The following is a 20453-nucleotide window of genomic DNA, read 5'->3' on the forward strand; positions in this document are numbered from 1 at the left end:
TCACATCACAGATCACTGTGACAGATCAGCGATCTGACACAGGCACTGCAAAAGGCTTCCTCATGCCTGCGCTTTGCAGGCACTGAGGAAGCCAGCTTCCTCAGGCCCCCGAAGGCCCCCGTCGCCATCTTGGATTCGGGGGCCTGGAGGAAAGGAGCCCCCCGCAGCAGCGCTGCACATTGCGCTGCCGTGGGGGGCTCAGGGAAGCACGGAGGGAGCCCCCTCCCTGCCGATGCTTCCCTTTAACTCCCGGTACACGGCGATCATGTTTGATCGCGGTGTGCAAGGGGTTAACGTGTCGGGGGCGATCCGTGACCGCCCCTGACACATTGTGCCGGGTGTCAGCTGTGATAATCAGCGGACACCCGGCCGCGATCAGCGGCGCTCACCACGTGGGCGCCGCTGATCGCGGTAGACGTACTATCCCGTCCATGGGCATAGGGGCCCGGGTCCCATGGACGGGATAGTACGTCGGATGTCAGGAAGGGGTTAAAGAGGTTGTGCAGTACTGGGAGGTAAAAAAAAAACAAAAACATTCCCCTCTCTTGACTGGTGCTGCTTGTCTGTGGCTGCGGCCACCACTGGTCTGCTGGCATTAATACTTGGTTGCTGGGTTCAACATCTGGTGGGAGCATCATGTGTGTTTCAACCAAACAGCGGCTACTGATTGGCCGAAGTTTTCATATTATGTATGAATGAAAGAAACAAAGCTGATCCCAGCAGTGTGGCATGGGATACAGTGCTGACTACAGAGGAGCGGCACTTGTCTGAGATGCGAGCATCACTTTTACTTTTTTAGACCCTCCTTGACACATTAACAAGTGGTTGTGCAGTAGTGGAGAACTCATGTAAACTCCAACATTTCTTAAAAAAATAATGCAAACTAACCTCTTCCTCCAGCTTGTCGTCGCGCAAGGTTGGCGGGATCCCAGGATGCTTTGCAGAAAGCAGTTCCAGAAGGTTGTGTGTGGAGTGTAGTCTCTGGATAAAATGGAACAAATATTAAAAATGTTAAGTATTCTTCACGCATCTATCACACCCTGTCCTGCTTCTGAGCTACATTGAATGGGGTTAAAAGGGGACTAACAACTTGGAAATGCTGTGCAATCCCCTGTGTGGGCAGATAACAGAGCAGGAGGGGCTGAACAAGTTAAAGGGGTCACCCATGCTGCACACTGTGAAGATTCTCTGGTTCCGGCGCTATGGAGACCCCCGGCCACATGCCAACTACACTCTTTCTGGCCTTAAACAATACAGTTGCATTGATTCGGAATGTGCCTGGGAGTATACCTATCACATACTTGAAGTCACATGACTGCCACTCCCAGCGCTGGAAGCGGAGACTCCTAAAACCAGAATAAGCAGGGATTTCATGTAATAAAATATACAGTATGTTATACTGACTCTTTGTCCGGAAAGTTAAAAATCAATCTCTGCATACTCTATACCATGCTGCTTGCATATTCTAAGTGACAGGTTCCCTTTCAAAACATTATCCATCATTTTAAAGAACTGGACACATCCAGGTAAACCTGCCGATCATGCTCACGTCTCGACAGGTGTGCGGGGTCATAGCTTTATCGGCACTGCTCACTTCTGATGCGAAAGTGAGCAGTGCTGAAAAAACCTCTTAAACTGCAGTGGGACTGCAATACCAAACACAGAGACAAGGACAAGGCGTGCACAGCTGCATACTCAGAAGAACGTGGTCCCCATACCAAAGATCAAAATTAATCTCCCAGGACAGGAACATTTCATGGCTTTATACACCATTATCTGTGTCACAAGGAACTAACGCTGGCTGGGTTATGTCAGTCTTTTTGTTTGGGAGGTGGACTAATTTTAAACTCTTGCTTAAATGGAACCTGTCGAAGTTTATTCCCCTCCCCCACCCGCCAAAACCAATAGTATGACTGTGTAGCCATTTAAAACACAAGCCAGTGTATCCCTTTATGACCCTAAAGCACTGCTACAGTTTCGGGAATTGTGTCTGGAAGTTCATTGGGGCGCGATGATGCACTTCTCACCCTCCCCTGGCTAGTTAGCAAGTCAGTGGCCATGTACCAGAGCAAACAACCTGTCAATCAGCAAGGGGAGGGTGCTGCTAGGTAGGAAACAGTGTGAGGTTGAGAAGCTAGTTGCGCGTCGTCACGCCCCGTTGCACTTCCAGACACAACTTGCGATTATGTGCAGCTTATCTTTTAAAGGGCTACACAGTCGTATTAATGATTAGGAGAAGTTAAAGCTTCTGCCAGTTTACCTATAAGTTACAAAACAAATTTAAGAATTTTTTACAAAAAAGAGGGATTTTGGGTTCTTACCGTAAAATCTCTTTCTTGGAGCCTTCATTGGGGGACACAGATTACCATGGGTGTAGGCTGCTGCTAGGAGGCTGACACTATGCAAAACAAGAAAATGAGCTCCTCCCCGGCAGTATACACCCATCGACAGGCACCAAGTACCTCAGAAAGCAGTAGGAAAAGCAACCAAAAACTATCAACATATGTACCAACCCAACAAGGGACTCGAAGACCCAACACGGTACAACTTATACAGGGAGGGTGCTGTGTCCCCCAATGAAGGCTCCAAGAAAGAGATTTTACGGTAAGAACCCAAAATCTCTCTTTTATCGCCTAATTGGGGGACACAGATTACCATGGGACGTTCCAAAGCAGTCCCGAGGATGGGAACAGCCATAAAGGAACGAAAGAAGGAAGGGCTTAGATCAGCCGATGTGCAACCGCCGCCTGCAGAACCTTCCTACCAAGAGCTGCATCAGAGGAGGCCTGGGTATGAACCCTGTAGAACCTCGCAAAGGTGTGCAAAGACGACCAGGTCGCGGCTCTGCAAAGTTGTAAGGCCGAAGCCTGGTGTCGCACAGCCCAAGAAGCCCCTACAGCCCGGGTGGAATGGGCTCTCACTCCCGGAGGGGGCCGTTTTTCCTGAAGTCGGTAGGCTTCCAGAATGGTAGAACGAATCCAGTGAGCGATTGTTGATTTGGAGGCCGGAAGCCCTTTCCGGCGACCTTCAGAGATGACAAGTAGGGAATCGGATTGGCGAAAAGAAGCGGTCCTGGCAAGGTAGACACGCAAGACTCTCACTAGATCCAGTTTGTGGAGCGACTTTTCCAGAGGATGAGCAGGCGCAGGACAAAACGAGGGAAGGACGATATCCTCGTTAATGTGAAACGTGGATACCACTTTTGGAAGGAAGGAAGGAACCGGCCTGAGGACGACCTTATCCTGGTGGAGGATTAGGTACGGTGAACGACAGGATAAAGCTGCCAGCTCAGAAACTTTCCTGATGGATGTAATGGCGATTAGGAAAGCTACCTTCCATGAGAGAAAGGACAGAGGAATGTCCTGGATAGGTTCGAACGGCGCCTGTTGGAGATCGCCAAGAACGAGATTGAGATCCCATGGATCAATCGGAGAATGATGAGGGGGAGCCACCTGGGCGACTCCTTGGAGAAAAGTCTTCACCTGCGGTAAGGAGGCCAGATCCTTCTGGAAGAGGATTGCCAGAGCAGACACCTGGCCTTTGAGGGTACTGAGGGATAGGCCCCCAAACCGGACTGGAGGAAGCAGAGTATGGATGGAATGGAGAACGACAATGGAAAAACATTGTTATCCTCACACCAAAGGAAAAAGGTCTTCCAGTACCTATGGTAAATGCGGGAGGAGGCTGGCTTCCAAGCGCTGATCATGGTTTGAATGACCCGGCTGGAAAACCCTGATTCTCTCAGAATCGCGGCCTCAATGGCCATGCCGTTAAACTCGGAGACTGAGAATTCTGGTGGTAAAGGGGGCCTTGTGAGAGAAGATCTGGACGGTCTGGAAGCCTCCAGGGGACGTCCACGAGCATGTTCACCAACTCTGCGTACCAAGGCCGTCTTGGCCAGTCTGGAGCCACCAGAATTACTGGGATGCCCTCTGACTTTATCTTTTTGACCACCCTTGGGATCAGGGCAAGGGGAGGAAACAGGTAAGGCAGTTGGAACTGGGACCACGGAATTACCAGGGCGTCGCAATCGACGGCTAGAGGATCCCTGGACCTGGCTACAAAGTGAGGAACTTTGTCGTTCATCAGAGATGCTATGAGATCGACGTCCGGGGTGCCCCAACGCTGGCATGTTGTTAGTTCATTTTTCCCTTCATCATTGAGGTCTGATGAACTCCCTCCTCTGGTGAAGGAAGGTAGTGAGGCTGATTACCAAACACATGGGCAGCTAGATGATGACTGGGTGGCTGGAATTGAGGACTGGATATAAGGCTGCCGATGCCCTTCTTCCTGGCTGGTGATTTTCCTGCTGGATTCTTGGAAACCAGTCTGATTCCTGCGTCTCAAAGCTAAGTTTTCTGCTCTTCTTTGTACTCTTCAGCTTTGTTTTTGTTTTGCCTTGTTTTTTGGGAGTTCTGCCATCCCCGGCCGGGGGTGAGCTGAACTCCATTTTTGTCTCTGATCTGTTGATATTTTGCTCTGTCTTCAGAATATACCTGAGTGCTGATATAGTCTTTTGAAGCCTAGCGACTTCAGGGCCTGTTTTTCCTATCAGTCGGTTGGCTCATTTTGATAGGGTTTTTGCGGATGGCAGACAGCACCTTTCCTATCCTGTCCTATGTAGTTAGCTTGGGCCCCATCATTTGCTCAACCTATCTATCTGTGTTAGTGTTTTCATCTTGCTTCACCGTCATTATATGTTGGGGGCTGTCTATTGCTTTGGGGTCTGCTCTGGGGCAGTTTAGTTTTTCCCCTTTCTGTTTTTAGGCTATATAGTTCTCCGGCTGTGATCGAGGGGTCTAGGGCACCGTAGGAACCCCCCACGGCTACTGCTAGTTGTTGTGGATAGGTTCAGTGGTCTGCAATCCGATAGCTGCCAACCTCTCTGGTTTTTCTGGACTTAGCTGGTATTTTGTTTTTTCCTCCTTGGGTGACTCATCATAACACTGGCATATCTGATTGAAGACTGTGGGGTGAAGGAATTATTTGCCTGACGCTAGACCCTGGCGACTTAAGAAGTCGGCTGCCCAATTTTCCACCCCTGGAATGTGAACGGCAGAGATCGCCGGAACGTGACGCTCTGCCCAACGCAGTATCTTTGCCACTTCTGACATTACCTGCCTGCTGTGAGTACCGCCCTGGTGGTTTATGTACGCCACGGCCGTGGCGTTGTCTGACTGAATGCGGACTGGCTTGCCTACGAGAAGAAGCTGCCAATGAAGGAGAGCAAGGAAGACTGCTCTGATCTCCAGAAGGTTGATGGGAAGGAGAGTCTCCTGGGCGTCCCAGCGCCCTTGAACCGTTTTCCCGATGGTAAACCGCCCCCCATCCCAGGAGACTGGCATTGGTGGTGATGACTTGCCACTGAGGCGGAAGAAAGGACCTGACGCCGGCAAAGTCCACCAAGTCAGCGATTGTCTGACTCTGAACGGAAGGAGAATGGGACGGTCCAGAGAAAACGAAGTCTTGTCCCAGGCTGAAAGGAGGAAAAGCTGGAGAGGGCGAGAGTGAAATTGTGCAAAAGGCACTGCTTCCATGGATGCTATCATCTTCCCTAGGACCCTCATGCAGGACCGAAGGGGAATGATCCTCAAGCGGTTTAGGGATCGGATCCCCTTGCAAAGGGCTGAAAATTTGTCCCTCGGTAGAAACACTCGGGCTAAATTCGTGTCGAAATCCATGCCCAAAAAGGTCAGACGCTGGGTAGGGTGCAGGATGGACTTCTCTTTGTTGATTATCCATTCGAGGCAGCCAAGAGCATCCAGGGTTATCTGAAGACATTGAAGACAGACTTGGCAGGACGAGCCCTTGATCAGGAGATCGTCCAGGTAAGGAATGATGAGAATCACCCTGGATCGAAGGATGGCCATGACTGTTGCCATCACCTTCGTAAAGACACGGGGAGCGGAGGCTAGGCCGAAGGGAAGGGCCGTGAACTGATAGTGATTGTCCTGAATCGCAATGCGGAGATCTCTCTGATGTTGCAAACAAATAGGGATGTGGAAGTAGGCATCCTGTATGTCCACAGAGCAGAGGAACTCTCCGGGTTCCATCAAGGCTATTACCGAGCGCAGGGACTCCATCTTGAAGTGGAGGATCCTCACGTGACGGTTGAGTAACTTGAGGTCCAAAATTGGACGAAGGGAGCCGTCTTTTTTCGGGACTACGAAGAGATTCGAGTAGAAACCTGAAAGCCGTTCGTTTGAAGGAACGGGAACGATAACCCCGGCGGAAAGAAGGGAGGAGACGGGGAGACTGAAGGAACCCTGGGATCTGGGACGGCTGTCTTGGGGGTCGAGACAGGAAGAAGCGACTGTTTGGGGGGGAAGAAAATTCGATTGTGTATCCGGATGTGATGATTTCCTTGACCCAAGCGTCATCGACAGCGGATAGCCATGCGTCCTTGAAAGAGGAAAGTCTGCCTCCCACCCTGGAAGGATTTCCAGGTGGGGGTGACCCGTCACTTAGATGAAAATCTGCCGGACCGGGGGCCTGAAGACCTGGAGGGCTGACCTCTTGATCTCCAGCGGGGAGCGGGTTTATATGATGGTTTTCTCCGGTCTCTGGAAGCGGAGGGCCAGTCCTGCTGGGATGAGCCTTCTGTGGAAGAGAAGGAGCGAAAGGACCTAAACGGCCGAGAAGCTTTTCTGTTAAAAAACCTTCTAGGCTGGGACTGAGGGAGGTACTCTTACCACCAGTGGCATCCGAGATTATCTGATCCAGCTTGGTGCCAAAGAGCCTAGAGCCGTGAAATGCCAGGTTGGCGAGTGACTTTTTAGAAGTGGTGTCCGCACTCCACGACTTCATTCAACCAAAGGATGCGGCGTATGGCTACTATGTTGCTGTTAGCTCTTGATACGCACCCAGCCGCGTCCAAGGAGGCGGCCAAAAGGTATTTACCCGCATAATTAATCTGGTCTGCTAAATCTGCCAGCTCGTCCTGAGGTGCTGCCACTGACATGCCCTTGCGAAGAATTTTTGCCCAAGCTGAAATGACTTTCGCCACCCAAGCGGAGGCGAAAATAGGACAGAGGGAGGCGCCGGGCGCCTCAACAATTGACTTAGCCAACGATTCTATATGCCTGTCTGTCGAATCTTTAAGCGAAGCTCCGTCCAGGAGGGATAGAACCATCTTAGAAGAAAGACGGGAAACTGGTGGATCTACCTCGGGAGCTTTGGTCCATTTTGTGACTAGATCCGCATCGAAGGGATATAGCACATCTAAGTACTTGCGGCCTGAAAAACGTTTCTCTGGATGTTGCCAGTGATTGGCTAAGGAAGTGTCAAACTCCTTGTGATTAGGAAAGGTTCGAGAGGGAGGCCTCGCTGTCTTAAAAGAAACAGAGCATTTCTGAGGGGGCGCCTTATCCTTCTTTATTTTGAGGGTTTGAAATATAGCCGATATGAGAATATCCACCAAGTCCTGAGTTTTAGCTATGTTGTCCGCCTCTGAGTCAGATCCAGACTGGGAATCATCGTCTGACCTAGGGTCGTCTGCTGATGAGGGAGATGAGGAGCGGAGCCTGGGAGAAGCGGAAAGACCTTGCAAGCTGGAAGAAGAGCCTGACAGAGCTCGCTTCCTAGAGCCCCTACCCGGCCTGTCCGTCTGAAGGTCGCGGTCAGGTGCAGGTGACTCACCGTGAGGGGCGGTCGGCGCACAGGTGGCTGTAGATAGTTGGGGTAACCGTTCTAAGACCTGGACCAGAGACTGAGAAACTTTAGTCAGATCAGAGACCGACTGAGACACTGCAACGGCGCACTCAGGGGGTGGGGTGCTCTCATTCCGGGGCTCGGAGTGCTCCTGAGGGGCAGACATGGTGGAAGGGCTGCAGGACGGGCAGAAAGTGGACGACTGACCTGATGCCCACTTTTACAGCGCGCATAGGCGTAGTGAATAGCGGTGGGTCTAGAACAGAGAGCCTTTGCAGGGTTGGGCATATGTCTATGCGGTAGTAGCGCTAACCTGACAGAGAACTGCCGTGGTGAGCTAATTATAGCGTCAGACTGTAGCAGCGCCGAGCCTACCGAGGTTCAGATGAGGTGCCAAACACCGTTGTGTCCCCCAAGAAGAGATCCGGTGAAGGGAGAGAAAGTGATATCCAGAAATGACAGGAAAATGCTGGCGGTGGGCGGGGCTTAACCGCCGAGCCGCGTGATTGCAAGAAGACGGAGAGGGGGCACGGTTAAGGTAAAGACTGACAGCGCTGAAGAGAAAGTAGCCCTGTGATGGGCTAGAAAGCGCGTGCAGAGAGGGAGGAGAAAGCTTTCAAACAAAGTGAAAGTGAAAGCGTCCCCCACTGAACTAACGAGCAACGGCGCCCCCGGAGCCCGCGAAGCCGCAGGGACAGTGAAGGTACCGGGTAGATTGCTGCCCATGGAAACCACCGCTGGAACCACCGGTGCTAAGCAGGAGAGGCGCGCGTGTGACAGAGCACCCGGGGACAAAAGGGCGGGAAGTTCAAAACGGCAGTGAGGGGCACCGACCCTGATAACGTTAATGTGGAGAGACTGCAGGGCGGGCATTTCAAACAGGGGGCGCTGTACTGCCCGTAATGGATGCAGGGCTGAATGGGTCAGCTTGGGTCTATTTTTGAGAGCGGGGCTGGAGGGTCATTCAGATCAGCTTACCTGACGTCCCTGAAGAGGATGACCTCAGGGGCCCACGAATATGGAGCAGGCCTCTGGGAGAGACGATCCTCTGTACCCGCACCATGTCCGTATGGTGCAGAAGACGGTGCCAATCTCTTGTTGGCAGGGGAAACGTCACCGCTGGCGACTGCCGTCTTCCTCTCAGCCCTGTCCCGGGAGAGGGGTGAGGAGGAGAATCGGCTAGGACCGGCCACCCGTCAATAGCCCATAGCACCCGAGGGTGATAGGGAAAGGTCCGACCTGTGGTCCTGAGAGTTGCAATGTGGGCAATACCACATTGCTCGCTCAGCCGCCTGATATGGAAAGGCAGGATGAACTCACATCCTGTTTCCTGATGCTGAATCTGAAAAATAAATTGAAAAAAAATTAATACACATAACTAAAACCTGAAAAGAAAAAGAAATCGTTAAATGTGGATCTGGGGAGATCCCGGTCCGCCTCCTACAGACATTAAGCACAAACTCAGGTACTTGGTGCCTGCTGGTGGGTGTATACTGCCGGGGAGGAGCTAATTTTCTTGTTTTGCATAGTGTCAGCCTCCTAGCAGCAGCAGCATACACCCATGGTAATCTGTGTCCCCCAATAAGGCGATAAAGAAAAAAGGTTTCACGATTTATTAAAAAGTCATAAAAAACACCAATGGCGATCCGACAAAGACCGCAAAAAGCAGCTTTGTTACAATCTCATTGGGACCTTTAAATATGGTGATAAAATGTTCTGTTGGTAAATGAAGGAGAACAAGGTAGGAGACTCATGATCCAGAAAAGCATAAGAGGAAACTCCAATATAGAAATAAAGAGAATGTGTTTTAGTATTGGAGCTGACGAACTTATGGAGATCATGAATCTTAGCTGGAAAGTGATGCCACAATTTTACTAGTGATTCTTAAAGGCTGTGTTCAAACTAGCATCATGGATACCATACATGACAGAGTCATGAAGGGAATGCTGGATCCATTTTCAAACAGATCCTGATTTATAACGGGAGCTATCATGTTTCTTCTGAGATTTGGGTATTTTTACAGTACAAACATCGCTGCGGGCTGCATTATTATGGATATAAAATATACTGGAAACCATGAAGGGACTGAAGAGTGGAGGGCAATCTAGGGGATTCAAAATGCAAATTCCATTAACAATAAGGCCTCTTTCACACTTCCGTTTTTTACAATCAGTCAAGATCCGCAATTTTTTTTTGCGGATCCGTTTTTTCCCCATTGACTTTCATTATTGGCGGATTGCCGTCCGTTGCATCCGTTTTTGTGCGGATCCGCCATAAGGTTGCTGTCCGTCACCCTCCAGACGCTAATTTAACCTGAAATTCTGTCTGGGTGCCGGGCAAAACAAAATATATTTTTTTTCTCTCTCTCTCTCTCGCCAGCAGTTCCTTTCAATTTCCTCATTTTGCGGATCCGTCAAAAAAACGGATCCTGTGGCATCCGTTCACATCAGTTAAGAACGGATCCGCTTGTCCGCCTTTTTGGCGGATTTTAACTGACACAAAAAACTGAAGTGTGAAAGAGGCCTAAGTAAAAGATGAACAGAAATTTGGATTTAAAAATTTTCACGTGTCCCCAACTAAATGAAAAGACCAAGAGAAACACCCTGAACTTATGACTAGTTTATCCTAAAATATATGAGTAATTCTTTCACTGCCAATTCAATGTTGTGCATACTTACTTGTAGAGAGTCAGTCTTTAGTTTTTCTTTGTGTTCTTCTGATGATCTTAAAACTTCCCTATACAACTCGGCAGCCATAGGGTACTCACCTGCAGAAGAAATAGATAAAACATATTTGGCATTATTTCAGCAATTTCTTGCACAAATGTGCGTCAGGATATTCATTTATTTAGAATTTGCACATAGTCTCTTACATTACGGATGATTGGGACTGTACTTAACTGGAAACTAATGGAAATTCTAATCGTGTACAGTACGTAATCTTTATTTTTTTGCATTAATCCAGGAGCGATGATGGGAGTAAAAGACAGACTTGGCACATGCTCCTAACCTGAAAATATTAGTCAAGGAGTCAAGCGAGGTAGCATTTGGCTAGAAACTCATGAGTAGGACCTTTGTAACGATCATTTGTGGGGATACATATGCTTTAATATTCCAGGAAAGTGCCGCTATATGTATCTATCAATACTTCTCATGAGCTAAGCATATGACCTAACATGTCAGGGTGCACAGATATACAAAAACACTTGTAGCCCTTCCTGAATGGGTGATTTTCCGTTTTTCCTCTTCTTCTTCCAAGAGCCATACGTTTTTTATTTTTCAGTTGACTTAGTCATATAAGGGCTTATTTTTCTTGTGGAACAAGTTGTACTTTTTAATGACTCCATTCATTTTATGATGTGATGCACTGAAGAGTGGGTAAAAAAAATTCAGAGTGTGGTGAAACAGCGAAATCTCCCCCCCACAATGCTGCAATTGTTTTTTAGTTTTCTTATTTAAAGAATTCATTATATGGTAAATGTACCTGGAAATAGAAGTCTCCAGGTCAGTACAATTACAACGACACCAAACCTGAATACGTTTTTTATTTAAGTGATAAAAAAAAACAAAAACGACCCCCAACCCAAACACAATTTTGCTTATGTCGCATTTTCCGAGACTCGTAACGTTTTCAATTTTCGGTACATGAGGCTGAGTGAGGGTTTGTTTTTTGTGTCCTGAGCTGATCTTTTTATTGATACTATTTTGAGATACATGGGATGTTTTCATCGCCTGTTATTGCATTTTTTTTGTATTGTTGCAGCGGCCAAAAAACGCAATTCTAGTGTTTTATTATTAATTTGTTACTGATTTGGCTAATTACGTTTAAGTTTTATATATATATATTTTTTCACGTTTATTTTTTTTATTTTTTTTTTTAATTATATTTTGTATTCCTTTCAGAGGACTTTAACCGCTTCACCACCATTTTTGCATTTTCATTTTTTTGCTTCCTTTCTCCCCAGAGCCATAACTTTCTATCTTTTAGCCAATATGGCAACGTGAGGGCTTGTTTTTTGCAGGATGAGTTGTACTTTTGAATGACACCATTGATTTTATCATACCAGTGTACTGAAAAATGGGAAAAAATTCCAAGTGCAGTGAAATTACAAAAAAAGGGCACTTCCACAATTGCTTTTTTTTTTTTTACCATCCAAAAAAAAAAAAAGGCGCCATTTTCCCGAAACCCATAGGGTCTCAATTTTTCGGGATCTGGTGATGAGTGGGGGTTTATTTTTTGCACGCTGAGCTGACATTTTTATTGATACCATTTTGGGATAGAGAAGTTTTGATCGCCCGTTATTGCAATGAATGTTGCTGCGACCAAAAAAAGTGTAATTCTGGTGTTTTGATTTTTGTTCTCATTACGCCGTTTACCAATTGGATTAATTCTTTTTATACTTTGATAGATAGGGCGATTCTAAACGCAGAATTACCAAATGTGTATTTATTTTAATTGTTTCAATTTGAATGGGGCACAGGGGGAGTGATTTAAACTTTAATATTTTATTATTTTTAAAAGCAGGGCTATGAGTGTCGGCGCCCCTTTTGCGGGGCGCCGATGAGACGAGCTAATGACACCCATCCGGTTTCCGCAAGTTAAATGCCGCTGTCAGAGATTGACAGTGGCATTTAACTAGTTAACAGCCGCAGGTAGATCGAGATTCCATCCATGGCTGTTAGGGTCACATGACAGCTGAGCGGATCAACTGTCATGTGCTGACAAAGGTGCGGAGCTCAGCGCCAGAGATGGCACCAAAGAGGAGGACCTCTTATATCATAGGTCGTAAAGGAGTTAAAGGGTATCTGTCACCCCTTTTTTGAGATATCATATAAATGATAGAATCCTTATGTGACACACAATTTAATTATCTTAGTACTTTTGCTTCCCCCTGACAACGCACCTTTCATGCATAAATACCTTGTTTATATCGGTTCAGATGTATGTAAACTGCCACTGTCTGGTCCACTGGGCGGGGCTTATTCACCTGCTCCCCCCTCCCTGTCTTGCTCTACACATTTCTTCTTGTGTATAGCAAGACAGGGAGGGGGGGAGCAGGTGAATAAGCACCGCCCATTGGACCGGACTGCGGCAGTTTACATACATCTGAACCGATATAAAAAAGCTATTTATGCATGAAAGGTGCGGGGTCAGGGGGAAGCAAAAGTACTAAGAGAATCCTTATGTGACACACAATTGAATTATATCCTTATATGATATCTCAAAAAAGGGGTGACAGATTCCCTTTAACCTGCAATCATCAAATCACTTGTGCTATATACAGCAATTCAGCAGATTTGCTGTATATAGCAAAAATCACAGTCTCCAATGAATGGTCACCACAGGCTGGCTTTCACAGCAGTATCAACATGACAGGCACGAGGGTCTTGAGCAGACCTCCAGCTGTCATGGCAACCAATTGGCGCCCTGAGATCGCACTGATTTACAGCAGCTTTTAACAAGTTAAAGCCACGGTCAGAGAGCTGTTCCACAGGCGGCAATCAGGGGCAAATGATGGCTGAATAAGACAGTTATCATCTGCTGGCAAAGATGCAGTTTCAGAAAGTAAATTTAGGGAGCCGGCATATGACATAACTATGTCATAAGTCGATAAGGGGTTAAGCACATACAATTCTTAGAACTTTCAAAATATTAAAGCGGTTATCCTGCTAAATCAAGTAAACTATCCACAGAATAGGCGATAACTTGTTGATCGATGGTTTAACCCCTCAAGCCTGCACCCATCAGCAGAACAGTGACCTGTGCTCTATCCATTCGCTAAGAGGCTGCCAGACACTATGATCAGCTTCTTCCGGCAAACCTATAAAGAAAGGTATGGAGGAGTCTAATGTACCATCTTATAGCAGGTTAAAAAGTTCCCTGTCAGGAAAATAAGTTCCCCGATCTGCCAATGGGTGCTGGTCACATCACTGGGATAAACACCAATCATCTAGTTGTTACATAACCCGTGGATATGTGATAACTTGCTTCACCTGGAGAACCACTTTAAGTGAGTAATTAACAGAAAACAGTGCTGTCCCTTTAATGAACACAATGTTCTTAGGAGCAGGCATGACAAACAGAAGGTCGATCCAATATATCACCTTTAATGATGTGGATTCCAGCCAAACCATTAAGAGCACAGACAAGCTGGCGATGAGCCTCTTCACACTCTGTTCGACATTTTTTCTGGAGAGATGTCAGCAGTTCTTCCATTGTCATTGTGCTGTAATGGAAAGCAAGAGTAGAGAAAGAGTGAAGCACATTCACACCTGTAACTGTTTTGTCAGAAGCAGAAATGGATTAGTTAAAAAAAGATAATATTCCTTGTGCCAAACAGTTTTTAAAGAGGACCTTTCACCAAATGTTTCGTGTTGAACTGGGCACACAATGTACTAGTTGCTGCATAGCAGAAGAAAACAGGATTTTTGGTTGCTTACCATAAAATCTGTTTCTCAGAGCCTTCATTGGGGGACACAGGAAACCATGGGTGTGTGCTGGGTGTGTTCTGCTGCCATTACGAGCCTGACACTATGCAGAAAAAAAAGTTATCTCCTCCACAGTGTACACCCCACCGGCCGGCACTAGGATGTGGACACAGGTCTTTCATTAGACCCATATCTACCTCTGTGTGTGTAGTTTCTTTTCAGATCTTCCTCGGGAGGGATACAGTGTGAACCGTCACTATTGTACTCCCATGAAGAGACTATGAGTATGGTGTGTACTGCCACCCTGTATCCTCATTCGTCTGGCCGGCAGGACCCCAACCCCTAACACAGAAGCGTGTTTAGGTTATCCGGATCCGGTCCTGGCCCCCCGTCTCCCACCCAATCGCCCACCAGAGCCTATTGGTTTGAGGAGGCGTGGACGTCCCACATCAGAATTTCGGACGTCGGATTGTACCTGGATGGGGATGTACTTCTCTCTTTATTCCCCAGGTCCCTTCCAGAAGATACAAGTAAATAGAAGATGGAAAGAGGAAGATGGAATAGAAAAGAGGGCTACTTTTTTCCTTTTATTTCAGGTGTATTGGGGCACCAGGGTTACCTTTTGCAGCATTTTTTGCGACCTCCGGGCCGCTCCCCGACGCTCCAGCGGTCACCAGCTCTAATTTAGGTCCCGGCTTCTTGGGCCTAGTGGCTGAGATGTCTCTGCCCCCCTTCTTCCCTGAACTTGCTGCGGTCTTTTCTCCCGTCCGTTGCTTGATGCTTCCTTCCAGCCTGCTAGCTCCGCCCCCCCTCGGCTTCATCTCTCTGCTTGGAGCCAGCTCCATGTTTCTCCTCCTGGACCTGGCGCTTGGCTCCGCCCCCCTCTTCCAGTCTCAGAGCGGGCTTTTTCAGTGTGCATCCCTGCAGCGCACGCTTTTGCCCTCTCAGTCCCTGTCATTCTTCTTGAGGTCGCCTTTTTTCCGGCTTTTGGATCCGGGTGGTGGCACTCTCCCTGCGGGACCTACATCTTCAGCGCAAGTAGTCCTACAGCCTGGCAGCAGACATATGAAGGACTCCCAGACTATGAGAAATAAGATTCTCTGGTCTGATGAGACGAAGATAGAACTTTTTGGTGATAATTCTAAGTGGTATGTGTAGAGAAAACCAGGCACTGCTCATTACCTGCCCAATACAATCCCAACAGTGAAACATGGTGGTGGCAGCATCATGCTATGGGCATGTTTTTCAGCTGCAGGGAAAGGACGACTGGTTACAATTGAAGGAAGCATGAAAGCGGCCAAGTACGGCGATATCCTGCATGAAAACCTCTTCCAGAGTGCTCTGGATCTCAGACTTGGCCTAAGGTTCGCCTTTCAACAAGACAATAAGCCTAAGCACTCAACTAAAATAACAAAGGAGTGGCTTCAGAACAACTCATTCATGACTGGCAAAGCCAGAGACCTGACCTAAACCCAATTGAGTATCTCTGGAGAGACCTGAAAATGGCTGTCCACCAACGTTCACCATCCAACCTGACGGAACTGGAGAGGATCTGCAAAGAAGAATGGTAGAGGATCCCCAATTTCAGGTCTGAAAAACTTGTTGCATCATTCCCAAGATGACTCATGGCTGTACTAGCTCAAAAGGGTGATTCTATTCAATACTGAGCAAAGGGTCTGAGTATTTATGACCATGTGATATTTCAGTTTTTCTTTTTTAATAAATTTGCAAAAATTTCTATATTTGTCTTTTTTCAGTCAAGATGGGGTGCAGAGTATACATTAATGAGAAAAAAAATGAACTTTTTTGAATTTACCGAATGGCTGCAATGAAACAAAGAGTGAAAAATTTAAAGGGGTCTGAATAATTTCCGTACCCACTGTCATGAGTTAACTTTCACTCACTGAAAAACCTGCACTAAGCTATTGTAAGGGCATGTTCTTTTTCCAGTGAATTGCTGTCTGCTTATGATTGATCAGTATCATACAGGGGAGAGAAGAACACGCCCACAGTGAAAACTATCTGGTAACATCCACTAGGACTTAGGGTCCCGTTACATTTAGCGATTTACCAGCGATCCTGACAACGATAAGACCTGGTCAGGATCGCTGGTGCATCGCTAAATGGTCGCTAGTGAGCTGCCAAACAGGCAGATCTCACCAGCGACGCAGCAGTGATAAGCGATCCGTTGGCGGTCGCCCTTACCTGTCACACTGCAGTGAGGATGACGACTTCCGCCTGCGTCCATGCATCTCTAGTCGGCGCCACCGGTCGCAGGTACGTGTCACACAAAGCGAGATCGCTAGCGATATCGCTGTTGCGTCACAAAATCAGTGACGCTTTAGCGATAATCGCTAGCGATCTCGCTATGTGTGAAAGGCACTTTAAAAGGAGGTAACTCATTAGGTGCCAAATACGGTATTTTCATTGCTAATATCTCCACAACGAAGAGGCATAATAAAAATGAAAAATAAAAAAAAACCAACCCCCTTAAAAAAAAATAAACAAGTTTTCTTCTGCTCAGCAACTGCTATTATGTCCAGATCAACATGAAAAATTTGGTGATACTCTTTAGGATCTGAACTTCAAAAATGGATGAGAATAAGACATACTCTGAGTTGAACGGTTAGGTTTTAAAAAAGTATTCCATGAAACCCTATGGGTTAGGCTAGGTGCACAACAGCATCTGTGCACCTAGCCTACATGATCATCATATGTATGCATGTTCTTTCTGCCTGTCTGGCACATATGTGCTTGAATACTAGCACTCTAGAGGAAATCACATCAGATAGACCGGCCACTTAACCATGCAGTATACATCTTTTCAAGTGGGTCTTTATGATGGACGGATGCCTTGGAATCAGTCCTGATTGTGCACACTGTTGGGATCATACCACCTGCATGTATGCAACCAACATTGGGCAAAATCCCTAGCTTCAGGATGCTGGTTGTTTTAAAATGGATACCATATGGCTGATTAAAATACGTGAATGAGCTCTAAATAAAACTGTTAACTGCAGAAATACCTTCATTATTCTACGGAAGTTTTACTAGAAGTTTGGTGCAATTTGTGCAAAAAAAAAAAAAAAAACCCTGTCTTTCTTTATTATGTGATTTAAAAAACTTTCACTGCCTTCTCTGACAAGGGGATGCAGCTTCCCCGAAAAGAGGCAGACAGGGGAATAGGGTTACATAAAACACCATGATTCAAATATTTAATCAAAATTTTGGTTTAAACGTAAACTAAACTAAAAGGTTTCTGAACTTAGTGCCCCTAATTAGGGAATATTTCCCATTGAGTGATCATGCTCCCTAGACAACAATCAGAAGTACAGAGCAGGAATGGAGTACAAATATCAGAGTCATATGGTATACAATGGCTTCATGATGGATAACAAGAGAAGAACTAAGCAATTTACCTCTTCTGCAATGGTAAGAATTCCCCACGCACAGCCTGCGGGTGACAACAAGCCTGCCTTAGCCTCAATAGAGGATATAGGATGGAGGATACAGTCCGTCTGTCTAAGCTACTAAGCTTGAGAGACCAATCGGAGATTTTCCGTAACTTTGCTAGAGCATCCTGACAACAAACTTCATGCTGCCTGTGATAGAAATGTCTCTCCACTGGAGAAAAGTGAAGCCAGTGAACGTCTTCTGTTTGTTCTGGGATTTGAATCTGTAAGGAAACAAATCGAATTAAATACACTTTAAACTGAAAATGAACCCTAGTCCGCTTCCGAAAAAGGTGCCCCTTCATAATTTAAAATAGGGAGAGTGTTGACCATTGAGAAGTACATTAGCTCTTGGGGTCTTGTAAATTAGGTTAATGCACTTAATCAAATTCGGACCCAGATCGAAACTTTGCAAGACTTCATTTAGGTATGGCCATTTTACAGAGTCAAAAACTTGGCTGCATCCATTGATGACAGCACCCAATTTTCATTAACAGGTACTCCCACCTGAGTAATTATCTGAGTTCGTCTTATGTTTATCTGCAGTGATTTTACTGGGAATAGACCCGAGATTGGTCAGAGTGACCTGAGTGTCTTACGCTGTGAATGATTTTATTAAGTTGGTTTGCCAATATTTTGTAGTCAACATTAAAGTAGTGAAACGGGTCTATATGATCCGCAATTTAATGAATTGTTACCTGATTTTAAAAGGCACTACTATAGTGGCATTAGGAGAGAGCCTGACTCAAAAGGAGTTTGCAACATGTCCAGGACAGATTCACTCAGTCATTCTGAATATTTAGAATGGACCTCTATTGGGATGCCATCTGGCCCCGGTGATTTGCCTCATCACATCACATTGTCATCATCAAAAAGAAGAAACGAGATGCGGCACTCACCCGTTAGCTGTGAGGCTGTGCGCACACGCTGCAGAATCTGCTGTGGATTGATCCGCGCGGATTTTCAAAATCCACAGATAAATCCGCAAGTCAAAAGATCTGCGGTTTATCTGCGGATTAGCCTGCGGTTTTACCATCTCCACAATGGAGCAGATGGTAAACCGCTGCGGAATCCGCAGAAACAATTGACATGTCAATTCTTTCTGCGGTTTAGAAACTGCAGAAAATCCGCGCGGAAAGTTCCGCAGCATCTGCACTGCGGTTTCCATTTCCTGTAGGGAATAATGGTACTCAACGGCCGCTTCGCGTACCCAACACTTCCACGGGTCCAGGTGTGTGGAAGCATTGAGTACGAGAAACAGCCATCGTCCGTTCTTTCCCCGCATGCCTCTTTTACCTGCTCGTCCCTTGAACCTTATCTGACACCGATGAATGTTGAATAAAGGACTTTGTTTACAGCTAACGGGTGAGTGCCACATCTCTTTTCTTCTTTTTGATGTTCACAAGATGTATTTTTCCGATGCGGAGCACCATATACCCATAGCTAAAAGACCGCTAGTTATCAACCGCATATAATCTTTATCCACAGGCGTCTGGATTTATTGCCTTATTGCCATTCATTTTCTCTTCATCACATTGTTATGTCAGGTGAGCCCGGTGCCCTATCAGCGCTGGCATCATTGTCCCGATCGCTCAACAAATCGAACATCAAGACAAAGTCAGAGAGCAGCCACAGACATGGATTCCTGTTAATGTTTGATATATCCGAAGTCGGGGACAGTGAAGCCAGCGTTGATTTGACGCAGGGCTCACATGACTAACAACCTTACAATGAGCCCTGGGAACGCGAGTGCCGACACCGCTGGAATAGCACCGGAATCGGTAGGGAATATACCGTGTATACTCGTGTATAAGGCCGGTTTCACATTTGCGCTTTATAGCGCAGCGACGGCCTGCGCACGGCCGCCGCTAAGCCCCGCCCCCTCCCGACTCCCTGCCCGCCCCATCCGGTCATCGCCGCCTACTAGCGCACATGGACGCTTGCGATCTGCACACCCTATCTTTAGCATAGGGTGCGCAGATTGTGCGCTGGCCGTGCGCTAGAAGGATTTTGCCGTGCGCTGTGCACTTTTGAAGGTGCGCCCGTGTGCGCCGAACGCAGCATGTTGCATTTCGGCGCGCACGGCGCACCTTCAAAAGTGCGCAGAGCACGGCAATATCCTGCTAGCGCACAGCCAGCGCACGATCTGCGCACCCTATGCTAAAGATAGGGTGCGCAGATCGCAAGCGTCCATGTGCGTTAGTAGGCGGCGATGACCGGATGGGGCTGGCAGGGAGCCGGGAGGGGGCGGGGTTTAGCGGCGGCCGTGCGCAGGCCGTCGCTGCGCTATAAAGCGCAAATGTGAAACCGGCCTAAGCCAACCCGAGTATAAGCCGACCCCCCCTAATTTTGCCACAAAAAACTGGGAAAACTTATTGACTCAAGTATAAGCCGAGGGTGTGAAATGCAACATGCTCCATATTAATATATGCCCCATATAATGCTGCACAAAGGTTATTGGTGGCCAATAACATGCTCCATATTAATATATGCCCCATATAATAATGCTGCACAAAAGGTTAATGGTGGCCCATAACATGCTCCATATTAATTTATGCCCCATATAATGCTGCACAAAGGTTATTGGTGGCCCATAACATGCTCCATATTAATACAGTGGGGAAAAAAAGTATTTAGTCAGTCAGCAATAGTGCAAGTTCCACCACTTAAAAAGATGAGAGGCGTCTGTAATTTACATCATAGGTAGACCTCAACTATGGGAGACAAACTGAGAAAAAAAAAATCCAGAAAATCACATTGTCTGTTTTTTTTTCATTTTATTTGCATATTATGGTGGAAAATAAGTATTTGGTCAGAAACAAAATTTCATCTCAATACTTTGTGATATATCCTTTGTTGGCAATGACAGAGGTCAAACGTTTTCTGTAAGTCTTCACAAGGTTGCCACACACTGTTGTTGGTA

At 46.8% G+C, this 20453-nt stretch overlaps 1 protein-coding gene across 2 annotated transcripts in view; it reads right to left on the reverse strand.

The window, feature by feature from the left end:
* Nucleotides 1-20453, reverse strand: part of SHPRH (SNF2 histone linker PHD RING helicase) — a 217747-nt gene that overhangs the window by 120906 nt on the left and 76388 nt on the right. For both annotated transcript variants that reach the window (XM_073557668.1, XM_073557669.1), the window contains exons 13-16: nucleotides 17498-17754; nucleotides 13755-13876; nucleotides 10329-10417; nucleotides 889-981 (exon numbers count right to left, since the gene is read on the reverse strand). In XM_073557668.1, the coding sequence (XP_073413769.1) occupies nucleotides 889-981; nucleotides 10329-10417; nucleotides 13755-13876; nucleotides 17498-17754 (561 nt within the window). The remainder of the gene's footprint in view (nucleotides 1-888; nucleotides 982-10328; nucleotides 10418-13754; nucleotides 13877-17497; nucleotides 17755-20453) is intronic.

The sequence above is a fragment of the Dendrobates tinctorius genome, unplaced genomic scaffold (genome assembly GCF_039654945.1).
Source record: "Dendrobates tinctorius isolate UK_male_01 unplaced genomic scaffold, ASM3965494v1 ptg000250l, whole genome shotgun sequence".
NCBI lineage: Eukaryota > Metazoa > Chordata > Amphibia > Anura > Dendrobatidae > Dendrobates > Dendrobates tinctorius.